General features: G+C 45.1%; 1 protein-coding gene across 1 annotated transcript in view; it reads left to right on the forward strand.

Annotated features, from left to right (window-relative positions):
* The window catches only part of LOC105458735, a 75308-nt gene that overhangs the window by 37818 nt on the left and 22287 nt on the right, over positions 1–15203 (forward strand). Inside the window, exons 3-4 of the mRNA XM_011704255.1 lie at positions 5813–5932; positions 10658–10793. Coding sequence (XP_011702557.1) covers positions 5813–5932; positions 10658–10793 — 256 coding nt within the window. The remainder of the gene's footprint in view (positions 1–5812; positions 5933–10657; positions 10794–15203) is intronic.

Genomic DNA, 15203 nt, shown 5'->3' on the forward strand with positions numbered 1-15203 from the left:
CCGTAAAGTTTCATTGTGGAGAATCCGCGCGTTTCATTTCGAGTGCTGTTTAAACTTTTACCCGGAGGGATGCTTCGGCGGGACAAGTTAAGGCGATATACGTGCGGACCGACTTCCTCTCTCTCTCTCTGGTGAGTTAAACGGAAGTTTAACAACTCCGTTTAACGCGTGCCCTTGAAATCGCGTGTCCGACGAAGTCTATCTATTGGCGGAGACACGCCGACAAGATTACGAAGTCAAAGTTTCAAGATCGCGAGTTCCGTGCTTGGCGCGGCGCTTGCTCTAATTGAACGGCATGAAGGAGAATCTTATGGCCCTTGTGGATTGTTAAGATCGCGCGAGTTAAAGGAAACGTTGGTCGTTGAGGAAATTTTGAAGTAGACGTAGGCGACTGTGCAGTAGAAATATGATTTTAAATTAAAAATAAATAAATAAATAAAAATGATAGACGAATAAAAAATATCCATTTTTAATATAGAATATTAACGCGTTAATACTCCGTTCTCATATATTATCTTATTTTTAGTACTGATATATTTCCTTGCAGAGATTACGGTTAAAGAGGCTTTGTTAGCCGTTCGCGATAGAGGGGTAAGAAGGAAATGTACGGGGGGAGGGAGGGGGGAGGGAGGGGGGAGGGACAAGAAAGATAAAGCGAGCCTAAGAAAGGCGGATGATTAGGGACTGTTGGGTCGACCCCTTAGACTGTCCTATTGCTAGTACTCGATTTCTACAACGGAGTTCCTCGTTCGACTTTGAGCGAGTTACGCTCTCTTTGAGCAACCTGCCGAACCCTCCGTGACCCTACAAAGGGCTGCAGATACGACAAAAAGGAACGTAGCCCTTCGATAGGCGTTTCTGTTCGATCCGAGGCGTCTAAAGCACATCGGATCGGTCGAGGGACAGTGCGGGTCCCTTAAATGGAGACGAAAGGACTCCCAGATGCTGTGGTTGTGACCCTTAAATTGCGAAATCATAGGTATCCTCAGGTCTTTGTTCCTTCAAACGACAATGTCTCGAATGATACTGCATTGGCATTAAATGTCGTCGAAATTTGAGAGTTCTCTACGAAGATATATTTATCCTGACTCAGTACGGCTCAAGATCTTCTCCGCGATCATCAATCGTAATGCAAACCTACATTTCTACTGTTCAAAAAAATCTCTCGTCACAAAGAAAAGATCTTTTCTTGGTAGGAAAAGATCACGATGATAAATTTCAAGGTTGCCGGAGTTCTTTATACACATTTTTTCCCACCGTGCTCGATTCGCACCATCCACCCACGCTATGTCAAATTTTCGTTCGTTCGCGCTTCATCGCCCTTGCGAAGATAGATCTTTTTTCTCGTCATCGTCAAGTTGCCCTTGGGTGCCGGTGGGAGGGGGGGGGGGATGGCAAACGTAACGAACGTAGCCCAGAAGAAATGATATCCAAAAGAAGAGCGATGAGTACATCTGGGAAATACGTGATGAAGATGTCGGGTTGTCGCGTCGTCGCTGTCGGAAAGGACGTTGGATAGCCCCGGGTGACTTTGCTCGCGCGTTCCATCGTTCAGAACAGTTCGTGAAACTTTAACGTGTTTATCTCGTGGCGTTAGATCGAATCAGATTGCCGTAACGTGGAAAATGAGAAGAGCGGAGTCCCCGAAGACTCCGCCGCGCACTTTCGCTCGTCGTCAATCATAGTTAACCCTGTTCATCGATCTTTAGCTCCCTTTATGGCGTTCTTTACGGTCTGACTCATTGTCTAGGTCGGCGAAGAAAGTGGCGGCCTACTCTGTACTTCGCGAAGACACGCCGAAGGAGACGGCTGCGATAAGAGAGTTAAGTTGAGGGGCGGTGATTAAGACGAGCATTGACAGCACGAACAGGCGATTCACGATTGTGTATGTGCCACTGTCCTTTTTTTTTCTCGATTCAGCGAACGTTCGATGAAAGGAAACAATGTGAGCGTTTGCTTAACCGCAATGCAAATTTATTCTGGAAATGTTACGCGTACAGTTTGATGACAAGCATTTAGGGATTCTGCAGAGGTATCAACACCGCGACCCTTAGCTATTCAAGTCGTAACCCTTCCCAGTTTAGATTTAATTATGTCATCGTGATCGATCTGTTTGTGTACAATTTACCCGTTACACTACGTGCTACGATTTAACGGTTCTTCCAATACAGTGCGCATTGTGTCGCAAATGCTAATTGTTAAAGTTAATATTTTCCGAGCTGCTGCGGAAAGTTTGTGTTGTGCGCAGCGTACAAGTTTTCAGTTAGTTAGATCTTCTTTTCGTTTGTTAATTAAGCAAACTTCTTGATGTGCTAAAATTAAGATTTTCATTCTACGCAGATATGTAATTTCATTTTAAGGAGTCATACAATTAGATTGTACAATGAATGATTTCAGTGATTAAATCTTTGTGCCATATTCGACAATTAAAATCAAAGATTACATTATTTTATTAATATTACTCGTATACTATTTGAATAATTTTAAATAATTTTACGCAGACGTTTTCATGTTTTTATTAAATTTTATAAATGCGAAGTTCTAAAAGCTGAAATAAAAAAAATGTATTGCCTTGCAAAAGCTACATCTTTCGTAGAATATTGTTTTTTAAATAAAATTAATGTAACCGCACAATGAAATTCTCTCCGTCCGCAAAGGATGCGAAGCATTTAATAAAGTGAATTAATATGATTAGTTGGGCAATTATACGAGTTACATCAGTTTGGCGTAGATGTATATGCGATGAACTTACATAAGAACTTCCGTGGAATAAACATTCCGTTCATAGTTCGAGTTTGCGAGCACAATGGCTAATATCACTTCCTATTACCATAGTTCTCCCGGACGTCATTACCGAGCGAGAGGCATTCGCCTATTGTGCGAGAATATTGAGCAGATTATTCCGCTAAGTTATATCACTTATGAGAAGCTTACAAATTATTGTTCTTAATGAAAGACTTAAGCAGCTGTGTGCCGATTAGTTCTCACTTTTTATAATCGCGTCAATATTCTTGTTATCAGTTCAGATAATCTAAACTGCAATTTTCTATACTAAATGGCTGAGGATTAACGATCGTGTATCACGCGCTTTGCGTGCGAAAAAACGAAACGCAGCGTTCGGGAATGACCAGGCCGAAAGGCAAATCGCGAGGAGGGCCGACTCGCTCCCCGCGGGGCAAATTTCCGATTTATTCAAGCTCGCTCCCGAATACTTGGGAGCCCATAAAGAGAATGAATGGGATTGTGGCGGTCGCCGCAATGCTCAGGGCTGCTTTAGGGGTTCATGAAATACGCGCTCATCGCTCTCTCTCTCTCTCTCTTTCCTTTCTCTCCTCATCTTTCACTTTCTCTCTATCTCTCCTCTTGGACTTTCCCTGCTCCTTCCTGCCCTCCAACTCACGCTGTCGCGCTCGATTCCCCCTTTTCGCCCTGTTCCCCAATGCGCTCTTTACCCCCTCTCGGGCTCCTCGCGAATCGAAACTCCCTCTCTCCCTCTCTGCAGGGTGGCCAGCGGTATTACCATGAATTTACATAGCCTCGCTTCGAACTCCGAACATATTGCGCTGCTTTGATTTATGCGAAACATTTGCTAAATATTCCGGCTTAATCTCGGCCACGCGAAATACCGCTGCGAGAGAACGCGCGAGCCTGCGCACGCTTTCGTACAATGATAGCGCCCTTACGTGCAGCGTTTCTTCAGAAGCACGGCAAACAGAACGTAAATAGGCACTTTATAAATGTCAGTCCGCGGTTGAGAGCTTTTCGACCTCACTCAATAGCAAGCGCTCACGGAAAACTCACGCGGCGTCGAAGATTTACGGGAAAACAAATCATTTTGGGAGACACCCGGGGATCACGCCGGCGAAAATATCTATTTCGGTAAACTTTAAGGATTACGCGCGCCGTGATTTATGGCCGCATCGGCTAGGTACGTACGAGCCACGCGTCATATTTTAATATCTCATGAATAACCCATAAGCCCGAATAAAAATTACACACGGAGTTAAAAAGTTCTTTTCGCTGTAAAGTCAACATTCGTGCTGCTCGCTAAAATGTCGAGATTAAATCGTATGATGTATAGAGGCACTCGGACGAGCGTTATGTTATCGATGAAAGGACAATGTTTAAACAACGCGAAACGTGATCCTCAGTTACGCGGATTCTCTCACACTAGCGGTTCTCTCGGATTTCCTCGAATTCACCCTATCGGCCCGGCCTAGTTCGCACTTGGCTTCCTCAACGGTGCCAGAAGAGATCGCAGCTGGGGATAGGTGCTCGCCCTGAAGCCGGTGAAGTACGTAAAACTACACCTTAGCTTAGCTTCAATTACACGACTTAACAACGGCAAACGAGTGGATAGTCCGTTTTGCGAATACATACAATACTATCGCTTCAGGTTGCCTGCCGGTGGCGATCGCGTTGTTGTCTGACCACACCGCGCTCCAGCACCACTGTTGTCCGCGACTAACGTTGAAAATTAAGTTAAGAAGTTTTGCAGCACGAAGAATTTTCAGGGAAGTTACGCGCGCGCAGTCTGTATAATTTTGCGCAGTCAGAAAGCGCGTAAAGTAACTTACCGGCGCTTTAGCTTGCACAATCCGGTACAGGCTCTCGGCGAATCGATTTTTCTACCCCACGCTGCGTCCTACCGCCGCGCTAAGTGCTAGTTGCGTCATTTCTCGATACCTCCGTGGCTATTTCCGCTTTTCCGCGAACCATTCGTTCCTCGTTCCATTCCCTTCGATCGTTCATATCTCTCTCTCTCTCTCTCTCTCTCTCTCTCTTTTTGTTTCGTTTCCCACTTCACATATTCATACGACGCGCTCTTCTCACAATAAACGCGGACCATTTGCATGCAGAGTCCCCGCGCGGGTGCAAAACTCCCTTCGCCAGGCCGAGCATCCCCGTGGACTCTGCGCTCGCCACCCCTTCCGGGTCTCCGACGCGATAAGCCGCCCCCAGGGATCCGCGATTGTCTCGATTTATATGCACGCATAGACGTAGGCCCGTGGCCGCGCACTCTCGGTTCTCGGCGCCCGCCGGATGGGACGAGGATGCGTTCACGCATCGATAGATCGATTCTCCGACAGACAGTAAATATCGCTGATGAGCTGGTCCAGTCAGCGTCGACGGGGATTTCAGGATGCGGAGGAGGCTTGAGGGACGGGGGGGCTTACCCTGCGATTTGTCGAGTGGCAGAAATCCTCGGTCGTTCGACGTCGGATACTTCCCCGCGGATTTTCATCCCGCCGGTCGTTCTTCACTTTTTCAACAACAAGCAAAATTTTACGTATTTTCTCTCCCCATACGGCAGAGGCGCGTGCTTCGATAGCGTCGAGGCTAACTAGCGAGGGCAACGACTGACTTGCTTTAGTCGCTCCAAGGATTTAAATGAGAATCAATTGATTCTATATTCTTTGGAGGGGAAACCGAGAATTGCAAAAATATAACAATTTAACATTATAATGTGCCATAATAAAGTACATATAAATTATTATGCGATAAATATCAATACATAATCAATTACATAAAGATTAATACTCTTTAGGCGACTAATGAAAGATAAAAAAAATCATCTCTCGCGCGGGAGCCTGTGATGCAGATTTAAAGAGCGTGGGCGAAGTTTTTCAGTTATCGGAGTTCGCGTCATTTGATGAAAGTCATCCCTTACAACTTTGAAACTCTATTAAGGGGTAGGGGACACGAAGAGCGATGAAAGTTCGAGAGAAAATTTCTCATTGGATGGAGTGGTTAATGGGAAATGGTAATAGCGGGCACGATGTATATCATTTCCTACCGCTTGTGCTTGCAGGTATCGCTGTGCGACGATTACAGTCTACCCGTCGACTTCGTGAACAAGAGACGTCCCGCGAGCGCTGCAGCTGCAACTTCCACGGTGCAATGGATCCTGCCGAGTCCTACTGTGGAGAATGTAAGTGATTTAACATTTTATTGAAGAACTAAAACTGAAATCGCGCGCTTATTTTTTAAGCGTACTTGAAATACTTCGGTGAATGGGCGATTTACTTCAAACCTTTCGTATTTAATGTATTTAAATTTAATGACATATAAATCTCTCTTTTATTATGCTATCATGATACGTTATGTGATTCAATTATGGAACAATGGCATATATACATACTATATATACCCAGTACTGCACTTTGCATGAAAAATTTAATTAAGGGGAGATCGGACGCGGCGACAATACATAACTTTAGAATTATGTTTTTACGCAGTGCGACACTATTGCGGTAACGATGGAACTTTATTCACCGCAGTCGCGCCTTTATCTGTATTCACAGTTCAATGAATTCTGCGTTAAGCAAACACGCTCTACCGTTACACGTTCACGCGTCCCCATTGTGGGACACGTGAACTCCCAGTCCGAAAAGTTTATCGATATTTTCCTCCCGCAACGTGCAGTGAATCAAAAAAGGTCAGGGAGAAGGGGGGGGAGGGGGAAGGGGAGGGCTACAATTTTTCCCCAGGAAAACACACGCAAAACCCGAACTTTTGTGTAACCCGCATATGAAACATGTCATGTAGTATTATCATAGTATTAGTCATAGTAATATTACATCAAATTCTGTCTTTATCATGAAAATAAATACCTTGAAATTAAATTCATTATTAGTTGATACCAAAAACTCGTGAAACGTTGCGAGAATAAAGTGTCTACGTTGCGTGTAGAGTCAGCGAAAGGCTTTACAATAAACATCCTACGCACACATACGTCCCTCGTCCTCTGCACACACTGCGCGCATGACGTCACTTCCTGCGACTGTGGCCCGACTCGTTTTTGCCGGCTAACGATAGTATTGATATTTTCGCAACGCCGACGGCGCGGGGAATCGGCCGAAGGGAGAAATATAATTACAGTGGTGACAAAATACCCCCCGGGCGCGGAGGGCATCGCGGGGGCACTGGATGAAGGGTGTTGGAGGGTGCGAGAGATGGTAACAACGAAAGGAACGACGAGGAGCACACCCGACACAGGGCGGGTGAGAGAACGGTGACTTCCGGCGTTGCTTATAATTGCTCCGCCACTCAGTTTCTGGTGCCCGGGGTTGCCTCGAGCTCCGCGTCTAAAACGCTTTGGCGAAGACCGCTTTGGCGGTGAGAAGACCGCTTCACCTTCGCGCGTTCTGCAGTGGTTCTGCAGTTATCTCGAGAGCACGCTCGAAATATCACGCTTTGTGATTTTCTCACGAAGAAACGGAGCAATGTAACCGGTGAAAGTAAATATTTTCAGCAATTGTGCAATTATTTTTCTCGATTACTTAATATTATTTAATATTACAACTGATATTCACGAATCATCTACGAATTGGTTTGACAATCTTTTCAGTAAAGATAACTTTTGGATTTTTTTAAATCAAAGTTTTTATAAATGTCTGTAGGTCTTGCAAAATATTTATAAATTTCCGTTTTCTAGTTAAGCGTTTTTTTTTAATATTATACTTTATCACGCGCATTATCACTTTTTTATTCATCACCATGTTTGATATGTTAATTCGAAGGAATTTAATTCGTTATCGTCGATAGCTCGGCGTCTGATTACTATACAAATACAAATAAAACGGAAACGTGGAATTGCGCGACCGTCGCGAGGGAGTTTATAAAAGAAAGAGAAAGAAACGCGCCGTACGAGAGAAGGAACGGCACCTGAGTGCGCCGAACAAAAGTTTCCTTCGCTTCGTTGTCACCGACAACCCCCGCGAGCGTTCGCAACGGAGCGAAGGGGGAGTGTGACAAAGACGGAGAGCGGGTGCCACTTGACTCGAGAGGGTGAATCGTTATGAGTCGTGCTCGTAAGCCCTACTTAATACTTTAGCGCTTTATTTTATGCGTGAGATCGAGCACTGGTGGTGTTGCTCGCATTTATCACTATAACAAAGGGGCTCCGGGGCGTAGAAACTTTAGCAGACACGTGTCTTTCGAGAGTTTGCAGTTGTATGATTTTTGGTATACCTATTGTTTGCCAATTCGCGAAACCTCGATTCGCAATTCTTTCCGTTTGCGTTTCAATCATAAGGGACGTCCAACTTGTTTGAGCTCGATAAACGCCGAGCGTATATATCGACGAAATGCCAGTGGGGGAATCGTCGCCATTTGTACCGCCATTTTGGTCGAAAATTCACGGAAGCGATTAACTCACGGCGAGGAAAATTACGTCGAAAAGTGGGCGTAATTAATTTCCGACTATATAGTTCGGGGAGGGACGCGTCCTTTTGCGAGAATTCCGGAAAAAATTGACTCCGTGAGGAAAGTGCTTGAATGTCAAGCCCTTTGTGCGATGTTCCTCGTCCGAGAGCGAGAAGTGATTGATACTCTTGCCGCTAAAAAGCGCTTTTACGTGCGTCTTATCTTACATCGCTCATTTTTCTTGCCGTCCCCGGCGTCACTCCTGTAACGCCATTATCTGCATACTTGTTAATGATGTCTTGTATTATCGCGAATACTGTGGAAATACTGGCTCGCCGCACCACACACGAAAATTAAGAGCGATCGACGTCGCTGACGTGACGTTTCCTCGAGAGTGCCGTTCTGTGTAACGGCGTTATTTATGTTATGAACTGTATCGCTGTTTGCCATTAATATAACTCGACTCTTTACGACGCTGCGACATTAATATTTATGTTTCGGCAAAATTTTTCGGCAAGTTATTAGAACGGAGTTCGGCGAGTTTCGTTTTTTGTATTTATTTAATTGCATTAAATTCTATATAGAATTATATATTGATTTGTTCCATGATAATCCTGCAGGCATTTTGCTCTAAAATGCATTCATTATTAATGGAATATAATACAATAATGAAAAATTCTCGTTTTGCCATCTAGGCTCATAAATATAGTGAAATATCGGGCGATTAGATTAGCGTGATAATTACGCCAAATTATAACGCAGTGACCAAGTAATCGGATTAGAGCCCTCGATAAATCAAAAGGTATTAACGAGTGAATATGATAGGGTGTGATGCGTGCTATTTGCATTGCACTCGATGGCATGGCGTTCGACACAATCCTCAAAGTGGCCAAACAGTTCACACACGGAGGGAAATCCGGGCGAGCAACTTGGAACACGCTCCGCGCGTTTATTATTTGCCATAGCTTTTCCGCCGCCAATGCCGCGCTCGCGACAGCTTTGCTGCAGATTTACTTTACCCGCTTAACGAGACGTTTGCCAAATCCGCACGTTTTCACTCGCCGAATCGAACGGCAATTCGATTTCTTGTCGGCGTTGCACGCCGATAACCCCGCGCGTAATCGTTTTCGCAACCACCGGCGCGGGGATTTGGCGAACGCGTTCGCGCTCCGCGGAGAGAGTCGAGTCAGCCCGTTCGTCATCGGATTTGCGACAGCCGATCGAGCGGCCTCCACCGTGCTTGCGGAATCGTCCCCCGTAATTTCCGTATAAACATCCACAAATTTAACCGTTCCACGAGGAGGAGGGCTCGCGCGACGGGAGAGGGGAACACGGGCTGGAAGGTGAGGTGGCTGGAAGCAATCGACTTCGTCTTCGAAACAGCCCCCGGAGGCATAGCGCTCAACTTTGGCAGGAGAATTCCAATTTTGGCCTCTTTCAATTTAAGGCTACTTGTCTTCCCCGCCGCGCCGTCGCCTTCTCGTTCGTCTTGCATTGCCGGGATGTCTGTTCGCCTCGCCCTGTTAAGCTTCCTCATGCACCGTCTTATTTCTTCTTTTACTTCGCTTCCCTTAGTCGATACAATATTAAGGTCGAAAGAGCGAGAGAGTGAGAAAAAAAGAAAAGCGTTCTTTGCTCGTTCTTCTTCTCTTTATCCAGCGCACAAGATCTGCACTCTTCGTCGTTTACTGTATCCGGAGAAAATTGTCGTTACTTTTATTATCATTACTGTCATTAATATCGGCGAAGCACCGATCGCGTAATCGCGGTGGGACTACTAAACGGCTTCCGCGGGAAATACGGAGGAACCCTTCCTCGCTCGTGGTCGATTGAACTCAGTCGAGAGGAATTTATTTCTTCCCGTTCGTTTCCCCGAGTTGAAATCGTTCAAACAAAAACCGTGACGTGCAATTTGCGTTATATTATCGTCGCGCTAAGAAGTATTATGCCGTCAAGGCTTAATCTTTGTACTAACGGGATATTAATGCTCGTCGTCATCCGACTGATTATTTGGGCGCTACGTTTAATACGCCGGAGACACACGTGCCAGCGGAAACGAATTGTCGCCGCAGTTGTTTTCTCTCGAAATAACGATCATCATTTAGGGGACGGCTGGAAGCGCGCGCGTGTCCCCGGCGAGCCCCGGCCCAGGGCATTACCGCAATTGGCTGCATTCAGGACCGGAAAATGGCACCGTGCTGCCGCGTAAATTCAAGCGAAGCTACCTCTGACGATAATCCTTCGCAAAGATATTCTCTCCTGGGACAAAGTCGAGCATTACTGTGCACGCGAGAACGCACGTAGCTCAAATTAGTATTGTTACAGCAATCTAGACCAATTACTCGTTTTGTACATCGTCTATTTCTCGCGTCACTATCACCCGCATATCGAGGACGCGAGTACTGTCTCTAATGGAGACATTAGATCGATCGTTATTATTTCAGAAGATGTACATATATACCTCTTTTGCGTGAGAAACGGAAGGAAATAATTTGTATTCTGTTTGCAGGCGGAAATCGAGGTTGTGGAACAATACAGCGACCCTAGAGACAGCAAGAGCAAAGCGTACGTGGAGCCGGGAACGGAGTCGTCCTTGCCGACGATTTATAGCAGAGCAAATCGCAACTACTGTCGACCATACACAGGTAGGTCTTTTCTTTAAGCCGACATTGTGTCCCAGATAATGCAAGGATTTTATTTCAACTGAATATATTCATAATACATAGTTGTAGCATGTTAGATGGACATGTAAATAGCATTCCTCTATTTCGAGAAACGAAGATGTAAGAATATAACGAGGGGTTTCCTACTATATTTCAATACAAAATTTAAAATATTAAAAATGTTTTTTTCGATTTTATTTCAATAATTGACAATAATATTAATGACTATTAAACTTTTAATTCTATTATTATGTGATTATGTAATATTAAATATTTTTAATTGTATAATTAAATGCAATATTAAATATATATATAGTAATAAAATAATAACGATAAAATTAATTGTGGTATTCGAAGCATGAGACTGTCGTGGCGTTGAATATCGGCGAAATGTTCGGATTCCACACTGATTGATCACTGACGGCGCACGATAAGTTTCCGGGATAACGCAGTTAAGCGGAAATTCTCATGCCAGGCCGCAAATTAATGTGGCAAGCCGCCGGTTACGGCCGATACTACGACGTACGAATTATCGAGGTAACAACTCAGTTAGCTCTCGGGTAAGAGAGGGAGAAGAGCCCCCTCCGATAATTGAACGGTACGCACAGGTTGGTCGCGAGCGGCTAACGGATTAATCGACGGGGTCGGACGAAATAGGGGATCGTCTCTTTTCCGCGGTGGATGATACTCATCGCTGATTCGGTGAGATTGCAAAACTGCCGGGGCGGGGAGATTCTCCGTTATATATACGGAGATCAGAAACACTCTTGTATCTTCACGTGATCTTGAGCAGCGCGGAAAGTTTCGGGACGCCCAGCTCCGAGAGAGTTTAACGGATTAAATTCCTACCGCGCGGTATCCTCGCGAAGGAATGCTGTGGGTTGCGATTAACCCAGCACGATTGTCCCACGTACACGATACGATACGGAACCTGATTCGCAACCCTCGTCGCGCGTCACCGGCCGTCCCGACACTCGAGTATGCAGATTGCCATGTAACACTGATCCCGAGTAAACACCGGTGGAATACCGGCGGAATTTGCATCCTTACCATATTCATGGGCTTTTAATTCGCAAGTCATTGTGAGTGTGGCAAGGATCAACGCGAGGCCTGTGCAAAGATTTGCATCCTTCGGTAGGACAGGGGACGACATGTGACCTCTCGGTCCGTGCTCTCAACGTTGTTTCTTCCCCAGCGACACGACAATATTACTAAATGTATTACACGTGCCGTTTCATTACCGTGTATAATTATCAAACGAGAACGCGCAATCTACTTATAAGCTTCTTTTGTGTTATCTTTGCGTTTCGTACTTACTGAATATTTGATGTATAACGCTTCTTACGCCGTCTCGCGATGAAATCTCCGCAGCTCGACGGGGACATTATGAGATTAAAAGTAAATTGTCGTCCTCGCCATTCGAGGAATGCCGCTTTCCTTTCGCGAGAATTGAATCAGCAGTCGCGTCGATGGGGATGAATGTAAGGGAAGCTCGCGCGCGCGCGCGCGAGGGTGGGCCGGAATGGAATTTTCAGACTGGCCGCTTTATAAAAGGGGTACCGATGACGCTGAAATGTCTGGACGGTTCGCCGCCCTCCGTTAACTTCCGGCGGTAGCGTCCCCGCCGTTACCCGCCGTTGCTGCAAACTCGGCTCGTTCGCTCGTTGGCACGAACTTTTCGGTCTCGCGGGCTGTCCCCGCCGTTACTTGCCATCGACACCACGCGCGGCGTCCTGCCTCCCATAATATGTCGTGTGATATTTAATTAAACTTCCCATCCCTACTCCGCCGAACCACCCGCCAGTATCGCCCGCCCGTTCTCATTCCGCTTTCATAGTCCGTAAAGTTTCGAGGGGGCATTTCAGGCCTTGTGTGCCTGCTCGGCTACCGCATTTTCCAGCGCCGTTCTACTTATTAACCGTGTTTCACAACCAACCCTCCCGACAAATTTTTTTTCTCGTCCTTCTCTGGAGCACGCACTTTACGTTGAGTTAAATCAAATACACGGCACATGCATCGCTAACGATTTACGGTGAACTAAAAGCGAAAAGTCCTTTCCCTAAATAAGATTATAAATTTTTAACCGTTTCAAAATTATTACATTTTAATCGCGTTTCAAAAGAAATGTGGATACAATCAGTTATTACACTGTGAGTGGTCCACTATTATTCAATTCAGTAATGATAATGGCAATTCTGGAGCACTCACGTATTCTGCCTTCTTTCCATTGTTCGATTGATATTAATTAAATCTTTTTTTCTAAAGAATCTACCATAATTTTAATTACGTTGACTATCACGCCAGTATACGATATGTCGCGTGAAAGAACTTTTGGACTCCTCGTTTGTTCGTGCGACCCCTCTTCAAAGTTACCCTCATTTCAATTACTGGTACCAGGTGACTTGTAGCTCATTCCGCGTCCCCGAGCAGTTAACGCCCGTGCGGGTCCATCGTATGCAAATGTCAATCCGTCCGTCGGTTTGTCCGTCGTCCGAGCGGGAGAAGGCGGGTCTGATGTTCATCAAACGCTGTTCAAAAGCTGCCGACGTATATATATATTTGTTAGCGGAAATTTATACGCGTGTGCAGAATACTGACAATGAGTTAGAGCCGCAGACTTTTCGATGTTGCATTGCCTGACTCAATCCTATTTCTTTTATTCATTTGAATAAAAGAAATAGGATTGCTAGCTGCACGCTAGCTGGATCTTTAATGGTAATTTCATAATATTTATTCTTTTAGATTTATTCGATTTATATGTGCGATATAAATAAGCCTAATATGTATGGTCTCTTTTGTATTTAGAGCAGATCAGAGTGGCCTAATTATACTCTCAGGCCTTGAGTACCTCGGGATTGCCAATCCTGTACGCACACAGATGTGACTCTCCCGAGGGGAGTCTGACTTCATTGTCCAGCTAAATACAATAAATACACGTTTATAACGATTAAGCATACCCGATCTCCACCAGTTTGCGTATTTCACGATTAAGCACACTCGACAATACCCGATCTCCCACCAGTTTCCGTATTTCACGTATGCAAACGACTCGAAAATCTGATCTCTATGAAGATGAATAGTTAACAAGATCCTTTTGTCCTGACCCTCCACTCTCTCTCTCATCCTCAATTCTTTGTTCTCTCTCCCCATCCCTTTCTCTCTCTCTTTCTCTCTCTGTCTCCTTCCCTTCCTATCACCGTTTCCCTTTCCGCCCAACTTTCGGATACGCCACACCATATCCCCCACTTTCTCGCGTCGTAAACTAGATCATTTACAAACTGTCACCGGCATAATTCCGGCTCGTCCGACGATAAGTACGTGCTCAGATCTCGAGGCGAGATCTTAATCCCCGCGCAATTTCGCAAGCTAAATTCACGCTTCGTCGTGGCAAGATGGAAAGTTTATCGCGGTACAGCGCGGGATGTGCCTTGCAATATCGGGACGATTGAATTGACATCAAAGCCTTCGCGACTTCACTATATACGCGGTTTTTTTATCAGAAGAAATCATCTGAGTGCTCTGTTAAAAGTGTTATTGGATTTTGTCCGAAACTGTCTGACTCACTGCGTCCTATTCTCGTTAGCTGTATGTACCGGGAAACGAATTAATGTCCTAATCATATCATTTCGTTTCGTTTACCGTAAAACCGAATCCCCCTCCGATTGACGACTGTTTTAGCTTTCTCTTTGACAATTGGCCCTTTCGGGATGTTCATGTTCACAGAATGCGGGGTGAATAAAAAGTGGCTAATGAGATTCGTGCGTGAATAATGTTTCCAGATAACTTTTTGGCGGGATTATTTTTTTTTTGCGCTGAGAAAAGAGAGGAAATGCCTCGCTTTTGTGCAAGTTTACTTTGTTCATTATGGAACGAATGAATAACATTGTTATGTTAGTCGGTTTCAAATCAATTCGATGTGAAGTTTAAAAAATAACACACGTAACTTTGTCGCTCGATACTCGGCGGACACGGAGGGCAAAGGTCGGTACTAAGCTACGAAGCGAACCCTCCGCCAGGAGGGAGCCCTTGAATTCATTTCATGGGCAATTACAATTAGCATTTATGCCGCGCGATTTGCATATCGTTGCGAGACAATTTCGCGAGCGCTTGGCTTAATCTCTGTGTCAGATGCTCTCCCGTCGTGCAAGAAACGCGTTCGTAGCTGCTGAAGATCGCCTATCTTACCGTATAAACTACCGAAATTTCCGGCGAGATCCGTGACCCTCCTCGAGATAACGCTTGGCACAGCGAGAGAAATCCAAGAGAGAGAGAGAGAGAGAGAGAGAGAGAGAGAGAGAGAGAGGAGAGAAGCCGTATTTTATAATATTCGAAATTGATTTTTCAACGAAATATCATCCGCTGCAGTAACTTCTCAATTTTTCGTCCCAATTT

The sequence above is a fragment of the Wasmannia auropunctata genome, unplaced genomic scaffold (genome assembly GCF_000956235.1).
Source record: "Wasmannia auropunctata unplaced genomic scaffold, wasmannia.A_1.0 LD334376.1, whole genome shotgun sequence".
NCBI classification, from domain to species: Eukaryota; Metazoa; Arthropoda; class Insecta; order Hymenoptera; family Formicidae; genus Wasmannia; species Wasmannia auropunctata.